This window comes from Chrysochloris asiatica, unplaced genomic scaffold, assembly GCF_000296735.1.
Source record: "Chrysochloris asiatica unplaced genomic scaffold, ChrAsi1.0 scaffold00040, whole genome shotgun sequence".
Classification (NCBI taxonomy): Eukaryota; Metazoa; Chordata; class Mammalia; order Afrosoricida; family Chrysochloridae; genus Chrysochloris; species Chrysochloris asiatica.
Genome location: NW_006408558.1, coordinates 12145416 through 12154751, shown reverse-complemented (window position 1 = coordinate 12154751; position 9336 = coordinate 12145416). Strand labels below are relative to the sequence as shown.

General features: G+C 60.4%; 1 protein-coding gene across 1 annotated transcript; it reads left to right on the top strand.

Annotated features, from left to right (window-relative positions):
• The first annotated feature begins 1557 nt into the window (after positions 1 to 1557).
• CTSD (cathepsin D) lies at positions 1558 to 8542 on the top strand. The gene is made up of 9 exons (XM_006860807.1): positions 1558 to 1625; positions 3510 to 3669; positions 4649 to 4772; positions 4986 to 5104; positions 6020 to 6243; positions 7605 to 7727; positions 7960 to 8104; positions 8192 to 8290; positions 8375 to 8542. The coding sequence occupies exons 1-9, from the start codon at positions 1558 to 1560 to the stop codon at positions 8540 to 8542; spliced, it is 1230 nt and encodes a 409-aa protein (XP_006860869.1).
• Positions 8543 to 9336: the final 794 nt, after the last annotated feature.

Genomic DNA, 9336 nt, shown 5'->3' with positions numbered 1-9336 from the left:
AGAAGAATGTGGCATCAGGATTGGAGGAAGACTGGTTAACAACCTGCGATATGCAGATGATACAACCTTGCTTGCTGGAAGTAAAGAGGACTTAAAATACTCACTGATGAAGATCAAAGACCACAGCCTTCAGAATGGGTTGCACCTCAGTGTAAAGAACAGAAAAATCCTCACAACTGGACCAATAAACGACATCATGATAAATGAAGAAAAAATTGAAGTTGTCAAAGACTTCATTTTACTTTGGATCCACCATCAACACTCGTGGAAGCAGCAGTCATGAAATGAAATGAGGCTTTGCCATGGGCAAATCTGCTATACAAGACCTCTTTAAAATGCTCAAGAGCTATGCTGCTTCAAGCCCATCCACTGCTATGGGGTCAATTCTGACTCTCAAAAGCCCTGTAGGACAAAGCAAAACTGCTACTTAGAGTTTGTTGTTGTTAGGTGCCGTCAAGTCAGTACTGACTCACAGTGACCCCATGCACAACAGAACGAAACACTGCCCGCTCCTGCACCATCCTTATAATTGCTGCTACACTTGAGCCCACTGTTGGTGCCACTGTGCCAATCCATCTTGTTGGGCATCTTCCTTTCTCTGTCCCTCCACTGGGAGGATCCAGTTCTGGATGAGGGCAGCTCCGAGTAACCCTATCATTCCTGCACATGTCCCATTTCCTCAGAGAGGCCAGTCTGACAGCTACCACCCCGTATTAGGCCCCCACTTTGGTCCTTGCCTGATAATGTGTACTCCTCATAACTCCCATGGGGATGTGGGCTGGAGGGAGGAGGGTAGGAGCCTGGCTCAGGCCCTGACACCAAGCCCGGTATGCAGGCCTGAGCGAGTGGCTTGCGGGGCACTAGAGCACGCGTTGATAGCCCATCACGAGCAGAGCACCCACCAGGTCTCTCTAGGTTGACCCTGTGGGACCTGGTTCTTGAGTCTTTTCTAGCTCGGCATCCATGGAGAGACTGGGCGCTATGCCTGCACCACCCAGGTAACCGCGCAGGGCCAGGTCAGGCACAGGTCTGGGGAGGTGGAAGTGGCGGGAGGTGACGTCCATCTGAGGACTGGGGCGGCTTCCAGAGAGGGGACTGGAAAGTCAAGGGCAGGGCGGAGGGAGGAGGCGGGGATGGGGGTGCAGTAGGCACCTGGCGCCGCCCCTCCCTTTGGCCTCCGCCTCCCGGCACCTGTCGTGGCCCTTGACGGCGGGAGGGCTCCCCATCGGCGCGTCCCCCGGGGGCTTGGGGACACTCAGGGATGGGGTCACCCGGGCTCCGCCTGCAGGAAGGAGCAAGGCCAGGGAGCGCAGCAGCCTCGGGGGAGTTGGGGTTGGGTCTCCGCGCGACAGGTACTCGGAAGGTCTGTAGCCAGGGACAGGACGGGGCGGGGCCCAGGACGTCCCGCTCCGCCCCGCTCCGCGTACGCCGCCGCGGCCCACGTGACAGGCTCCGGGGCAAACAAGTCAGTCAGCTGACTCGCCTACTGCTCTGTCATCCCGGCTATAAGCGCTCGGCCTCCGCGCTCCGCTCGGATCCGCCGCCGCCGCCGCCGCCATGCAGTGCTCCTGCATTCTGCTGTTCGCCGTCAGCCTGCTGCTCGGCCCCGCGGCCGCTCTCATCAGGTAAGCCCGGACCCCACCCCGAGACCCCCGGCTGCATCGCCCATCGCCTCCCTGCGGCCTTCTGCAAACCCACCTGGCCTGGAGCTTCGGGGGTGCAGGGCGACCCCGGGCGGAAATGCCCGACACTCTCCAGTACCACCATGAGATTGGCCGGAATGACCCCAGCCTCCAGGGGCCGGGGATCAGGGGTAGGAGGAGATGGTGCTGATTCGGGACAGGTGGGGTTGGTGTGTCTGCTGGGGGCCCACATGTGGTGCGGGGGGCTGCGGGGGGCTGAACCTGGATGGAGTCTTCCTCTCTGGCCGCCCCCTCAGTAGCTGCGAACCAGGCTGTCGCCTTGCTCAGTCGGCTTCACTGGGCCTTTCCATGGGCCCTGTGGGGCGGGGGGAGGGGGCCTTCGGACCCTGTGTCATCGGGGTCTCCCAGAGAGGTGGGGATAGGAAGTGTAGATGGGTGGGCAGCCCCTCAGCCAGGCGTCTCCACTCTGGGACTAGTTTGTGTCTCCCACTGACCATGTGCTCCAGCAAAGATCTCGTCTTTCTGGGGCCTAGGGGCCCTAACCCTGTGTACCAGGCAGGGACCCTGAATGCCAACCTGGACCAGGACTGTCCCAGCTAGATACGACCCTCCTACCCCTGCATGACAACTCCCCCAGGATGGACGGGAGAGTAGGGTCCACCCTATCCTGCTCTGGACCTCTCTTCCAGCCCCCCCTCCCCCACTTCTGTGGGCAGGTGGGTGAGATCATAGGTCCCAGGTAGCTGCTGAAGCTGGGGAGCTGGTCTGGCCGGCTGAGGGCTCTGTCAGAGGCTGGCCTGCGTGGGCTCCCCTGAGCAGAGGCCAGGACTAGCTGGCCCCACATAACAGATGTGGGGAGCAGCTATAGGCCCCACCCATGACTTCTCCTCCTAGGAGAGGGGGAGGGAGGAGATAGCCCAGGGCTAGCCTTGGGTCTTGAAGCTGATCCTGATTTCCTTGTGAGGGGGGAGGGGGGAAGGGTGTGTCCCACCCCCAGGAAAATGCCTCAGGCCCTTTCCAGCCCACCACCTAGCTCTTGGGCAAGAATGCATTATTCTTGGTGTACCAGGGAACCAGGAAAGACCTTGGTGTACTTGTACTTCCCAGGGCCTGTGTCCTGGCTCTGGGGTAAGGGGTGCAGGGACACGTGCATGTCAGCTCCCAGCCACTGTGAGGAAGCCAATGAGCAGCAGCCGTGCGAGTTCAAGGTGAAAGGAAGAGTAGTGAGGGAATCCAGGCGAACTTTTCTGAGGAGGAGGATGCGTCCTTGGGTTTCCCTATGGCAGGAAAACCAGGGAGGGTGGCATTTAGGCTGGCAAAGCCTGGGAGGAAGGACCCTTTTGGTTTGGGGTCTGGATGGAAACTTTGGAGGGTGATGGGGAGCATGTCCTGGCTGCCACCTGGAGGAGAGACTGGAGCTGGGCTAGGAGGGGCACTGCACACCTCAGTGTGTGTGTGTCGGGGGGGGGGGGCTTTGGGGCCCTGTGTGGCCGGGAGCCCTTGGGTACCACACAGTGAACAGGAACTCCACTGATGACTGAAAGTTGGAGAGGTTTGAGATCAAAGACTGGCAACCCCTCCCCCAGAATCAGCTACTGAAAGCCCCGGAGAGCCTAGTTTTGCTCAGACAAATGAGCCAGGGTTAGTGCCGTGGTACAGCTGGTGACCCGGCTGAACCAATGGCTGGGTGGATGGTGGCAAGGAACAGGGACAAGGTGAGAACAGCTCAGGGTGGGTGTGACACATGGGCGTCCCAGACTGGCCAGGGCAGCTCAGTGGACACTTGCGGGTATCCACCATGTATTTGAAGCCATGCCGAGCTGGGGTGGTTCTGAGTGTAACCTGTTCTGACCCACATTCCCATAGGATCCCGCTGCACAAGTTCACGTCCATCCGCCGTACTCTGTCTGAAGCTGGAGGCTCTGTGGAAAATCTCATTGCCAAGAACCCCATCTCCAAATATGCCCAGGAGGTGCCCACCGTGAATGGAGACCCAGTGCCCGAGATGCTTAAGAACTACATGGATGTGAGTCGAGGGAGGAGGGCACTGGGGTGACAGAAGCTTCTTCTATGAGAACATCTATTCATTTAGTAAGCTGCTCCCTTGTTCTCAGAAGCCTGTGGTTTTGACGAGTTAACTGCATGTTAGATGGGGGAAGGAAGGTGTCACTTTCCGGCCAAGCTTCTACCCTTCTCTCTCACCCCCTCCCTGAGCTAGGGCGTGTGCCCCACCCTCTGTTCAAGAAGGCAGGTTGGAGGTGACCAGGGCTGATGGCAGTTGGGACAGGTGTCAGGGCCTGACGCTGGCTTTTGCTAAGGACACACAGTGGGGTCGGTCTACAGCCCCGGCTCAGACCTGGCTCAGATGCTGTTTGATCAGCAGCCTTGTGCCTGCTGCTCCGCTAGGGGCAGGCATGTTCAGGGGCATGTGGGACAAGCCCTGGGCTGCCCCCACTTCCAGTTTCCAGAAGCCCCTTTGCTGCCCCTCCAGCCCTGGCCAGTGGTCTGTGTAGATGACACACCCTCTGTCCTACTTGGCCTGAGCCCTGGCTGTAATAGGCATGTGACTAGACTGAAGATGGGGGTGGGGCAGGGAGCCTTCTGTCGGCTGGCTGACCTATTTCTGGTCCCCTGGACACAAGGTCACTGGGGGATCTGCTGAGTCATTCCCCTTTCCTGCAGTCTGGACACTTCTTCTGGGGTTGCCTGTGACCCCATCCTGTGCTGACCAGTTCTGAGGTTCCCTCCCGGGAAAGAAGTTCCACTTTAGGGCAGGGAGGAAACCAAAGCCCTAGCATCTGGTCCTGGCCTGGCCCCATCGCCGCCTCCCACCCCCGTCTCCCCCCCCACCACCACCACCGAGGCCAAGGCCTGCAGAGAGATCTCAACTGCTGGGCATCAGACAGAGGGTGGGGCTGTTGCGAGGCGCAAGGCCAAAGGCAAGCAGCAGTACTCAGGCCCTGGGGTGCCCAGGCCGCCCTGCTGACAGGACCCTCCCCACTTAGGCCCAGTACTACGGGGAGATTGGTATCGGAACGCCCCCACAGTGCTTCACGGTCGTCTTCGATACAGGCTCCTCCAACCTGTGGGTCCCCTCGAGAAAATGCAGCCCGTTCAGCCTTCCCTGCTGTGAGTCTGTCTGTCTGCCCCTGGGAGTCTTGGGGGACCAAGCTGGGCAGGGGTGGGCAGGAAGGAGGACTACAGGGTGGTAGGCTTGAACCCATCCAACTCTGGAAACTGGTCCACTCTCACAGTGGACCCTGTTCCTGGGGGAAAGCAGGAAGTGTCCCCTCGGCACTCCTTCTGGGGCTGGGGGTAAGTGATATGCCCCCCTCCCTGCAGGGTTTCACAAGAAGTACGACAGCTCCAAGTCCAGCACTTATGTGGAGAACGGCCGCACCTTTGACATTCATTACGGCTCGGGCAGTCTCTCGGGGTTCCTGAGCCAGGACACCGTGTCGGTGAGGAATCACGCTGTGCCTTTGTGGGCCAGAGTCAGGGCTTGGTGCTTAGTGACCCCCCCACCCTGGGATGGGGGAGCTGGAGGACAGGGACTCTGTGTGGGGCAGCAGAACCATGGGAGGGGCCATGGTGGTAGGTTTCAGTATCAGGTGCGATACCTTCCCAGGCTGCTCTGAGGTAGGGTGAAGAGGCCCGTTCCCAGAGGAAAACAGGAAGGTGGGCTTCCTGAATGCTGTTTGATGTGGGGACTGAACTCCCTGTGGCTGGCCAAGAGGACAGGGGGCCACGGGGAGGCTGAACCGAGTGAGCCAGAAGCGCCTTGTGAGGGAATGAACTGGGGACCCCGTGACTGCCCTACCACCACTGGCCCCTTCTCTTGGGTTCCTGGCCTGGGGGTCCCCCACAACACCTTTCTGTCCAGAGGTGGAGCCACCATTGCTGTTATGCCTAGCCCCCTGCCATCTGCACCCAGGGGTGTGCACCGGGTGCTGTCTTGTGGCCCCTGCTAGAGGCAGGATGTTGCCACACACACCCTCGCCCCATGGTGTCTGTAGCACCCAACTCTCTGTCCCCCATCCTGCCCTTCCCGCTTATTTGCCGCCTCAGCCTGGGGGCGAGGGGGGAATGGCATGTGACCTTGAGCTACGCCTCAGGGTGGGGCCTCAGGTCCTTGCCTGTAGCCACCAAACCCAGGGGTGTGGATGGTAAGTGTGGGGGTACAGGGGTGTGCCCACCTCTTAGGAGAAGGAGGCCCACTGTGTTCCCCTATCCTGTCCCTGCCTGTCCTGGCCTTCTCTCTCCCACACTGAGAGATGACAAGGAGCTTGGGACCTAGGCATCCGCTCTCAACCAGTACACTGCCCTTGCTGTGGCTTTGGACTCTGCCATGACCCGCTGACCCCTGTGGCCCGCAGGTGCCATGTGGGTTGAGCAGAAATGAAGAAGGTGTCCAGGCAGAAAAGCAGATCTTTGGGGAGGCCACCAAGCAGCCGGGCATGACGTTCTTGGCGGCCAAGTTCGACGGGATCCTGGGCATGGCGTACTCCAGCATTTCCGTCGATAAGGTGGTGCCTTTCTTCGACAACCTCATATGGCAGAAGAGGATGCCGAAGAACGTCTTCTCCTTCTACCTGAACAGGTAGGGCCCAGACCTGAGGTGTCCCCTGGGGTCAGGTGGAGGGAGGAGTGGCCTCAGGGAGAGAGGGACCTGGATGGGGGGGTCATGCCCTCCTTCAGCCTGGGGTCCTCTCAACATAGACCGTGATCATGAGTGAGTGCCTTGGGATTGTGGGGGTGCCAACTGTGGGAATGAGGGGGTCTGGGCTGCCAGCTCTGCTTCCAGGTGGGGGCCAGGCCCTTTGGCATCAGCAGCCTGTACTATAGTAGACCCTTTCCCAGAATTACCTGGCCACCCCTGCACCCCTTTTTCATGGTCTCCGGCTTTGGGTATGGTCCCCCAGGCGCATCCCTGTTGCCTCTAAGCTGCGCTCTGTTCCTCCACCTTCCCCCCGTCCCAGGAGGCTGTATTACATAGGACAGCAACCCGACCACACCGTGCCAAGTGGACGGCCTTCCTGCTGGACTCGGGGTGTGGGCAGGGCATGGTCTCTGAAGGGTGACCCAGGTGTTCCTTGGCACGTTGATGCATTTCCACATGTCCCCCTGTCCCCCTGCCCCTCCCCGGTGTCTCTGGGTCCCCTTTGACAAGGACCCCAGTTGTGAAGACATCAGGCCACACTGCTCTGTGTGACCTGTATCTTAGCCTAGCACTATGTGAAAGACCACGTTTTCAGACAGGTTCCCAGGCTGAGGGCACGAGTCACCCTTGCCTGTATGCACCTTTTGTCCCATTTTCCAGTTAGGCTGTCACAGAGAGTGGGCTCCCCAAGCCCTCCAGTGAGGTGGAAGACAGAGGTCTGGGGAGGTAGAGACATGTAAGCTGGGTGGTCGCCAGGGTCCCTGGCCCTGCAGGGGCTAGAAGTCGAGGAGGTAGAGCAGTGTCGGGCTGAGGTGTGGCTCTGAGGAGAACCAGGAAGACCGGAGGCAGTGAGGTGGCACCCTGGGATTCAGAGGTGCAGGTAGTAGGCAGAGGCGCCGAGGCGTGGCCAGTGGGGGATAGGAGCAGTGCAGAGGGCCCCGGGGAGGCACGGGCCCTTGTCTCATCTTCTTGGGTTGGACAGCTGACACTTCCGGGCTCCCGGCTATAGTTCCCCCTACCTGGTGACCTGGACTCGCTGGAGTAGGCACGCTCTCATCCTGGGAGGGAGTGGGGCCCGGTCACACTGCAGGGAACAGGAACAAGCCTGGGGGGCCGTGCCCAAGGCAGCTCTGGGCTTCCCACTTCTGAGGGAAGAAGTTGTTTCCCTCTCCGGCCAGTCCAGGAGGGGCTGTTCTCCAGGAAGCCCCCAAGATGGGCTGATCCAGACCTGATCCCTGCCCTCCCATCCTGGCTGAGGGTCTGTCCTGCTCAGATCAACTCACTTCCTCTCTGCTTCCCAGAGACCCGACGGCCAAGACTGGGGGTGAACTGATGCTGGGCGGTGTAGATGCCAAGTATTACCAGGGGTCCATTGACTTCGTCAACGTCACCCGGAAGGCATATTGGCAGATCCACATGGACAGGTGAGGAGGGGCTCACCTGCACTACCCCGTCCCCGCCTGAGCTCTGGGCTCCCTGCTCACTGTGCCTGGGCCTGGTTTTGGGGCTAGGCACCTCCTGAGTCCCCATCTCCCTTCGTTCCTGCCCCGGCCTGCCCAGTGAGTAGCATGTCCCAGGGAGCAAGCTGAGCCACAGTCCACCCGGCAGGGCTACAGGGCAGGGCACCCAGGTGAACACTGTCCCTTGTCCCCACAGGCTGGATGTGGGCAAAGGGCTGACACTGTGTAAAGGCGGCTGTGAAGCCATCGTGGACACAGGCACCTCCCTGTTTGTGGGTCCAGTAGAGGAGGTCAAGGCTCTGCAGAAGGCTCTGGGCGCTATCCCGCTGGTCCAGGGCGAGGTAAGCAGCAGGCAGCCAGTGGGCATGCCAGGGGGCGGGGGCTCACCGGGGGGCACCTGCCCACCGCCTGCTACTGTCTCCCGGCAGTACATGATTCCCTGTGAGAAGGTGGCTGATCTGCCCCCCATCACCCTGAAGCTGGGGAGCAAGGACTACACGCTTTTGTCAGAGGACTATGTGCTCAAGGTGAGGGCAGCTGGCGCGGAGCAGGGAGGAGGGTCCGGGGTGGATGGTGACCGGGATGGTGAGCTGACCGTGGTGGCCCTGCAGGTATCCCAGGCTGGGAAGACCATCTGTCTGAGTGGATTCATGGGAATGGACATCCCTCCCCCCGCTGGGCCGCTTTGGATCATGGGTGACGTCTTCATCGGCCGCTACTACACGGTGTTCGACCGGGACAATGATATGGTGGGCTTCGCCAAGGCTGCCAAGCTCTAGTGCCCTGACCAAGGCGGAGCCCGCCTGCCTGCCCCACCCCTCCCCTCTCACACACTTGCTGTCTGTCCTCTGTCTGTCTGATGGAGGGTCCGTGGTATGGATCTGACTCACTAATTTAGAGGGCCTCTGGGAACTTGGCATCAAGAACCACCCCCAACTGCCCCCTGCTGCAGGGTAGGCTCCCTAGGCCATCTGCCTGCCACCAGGCCACGTTCCCCACTTTTCCGGGGAAGCTTGTCTATACTCAGCCCCAGATGGGGGCTCTGCCACCCCCACCCACTTCCTGCCCAGGAAGGGACCTGTCCAGGTCTGGGGATGACCGGAACGAAGCCAGCCATGAGAGGAAACCTTGGGGCCTGACCCGTGGGGTGGGGCTGGGAGGACTGGCCTCCCTCCTCCGCTGCCTACCTGCGAGGTGGAGAGCCCATAGGGGTGAGAAAATACAGTTGTTTGGGTACTTCTCTGCGTTGGTGTGTTTGTGCTTGGCGGATGGGCTTCTAAATTGGGCTGCAGGGGCTGTGGGCTGACTCACATATGGGGAGCGCTATGGGGGGACCTGGCCGCCCTCTTGGCAGAGCCACTGCTGGTGGGAAGCAGCTTGTTCTGAGGCCCAGCCCAGTGACCGGCAGTATGTGACTATGGCCAGGGAGACGGTAGGAGAGTTAGGCACGGCTATCCCACTTGTAGGGGGAGACCCGCAGCAGCCCCACCCCCATGCCATCCCATTTAGGTCCCAGGACGAAAGGCTCTCTGTGGGTCCCAATCTGGCACATGCTGGGTCCCCACCCCCACCC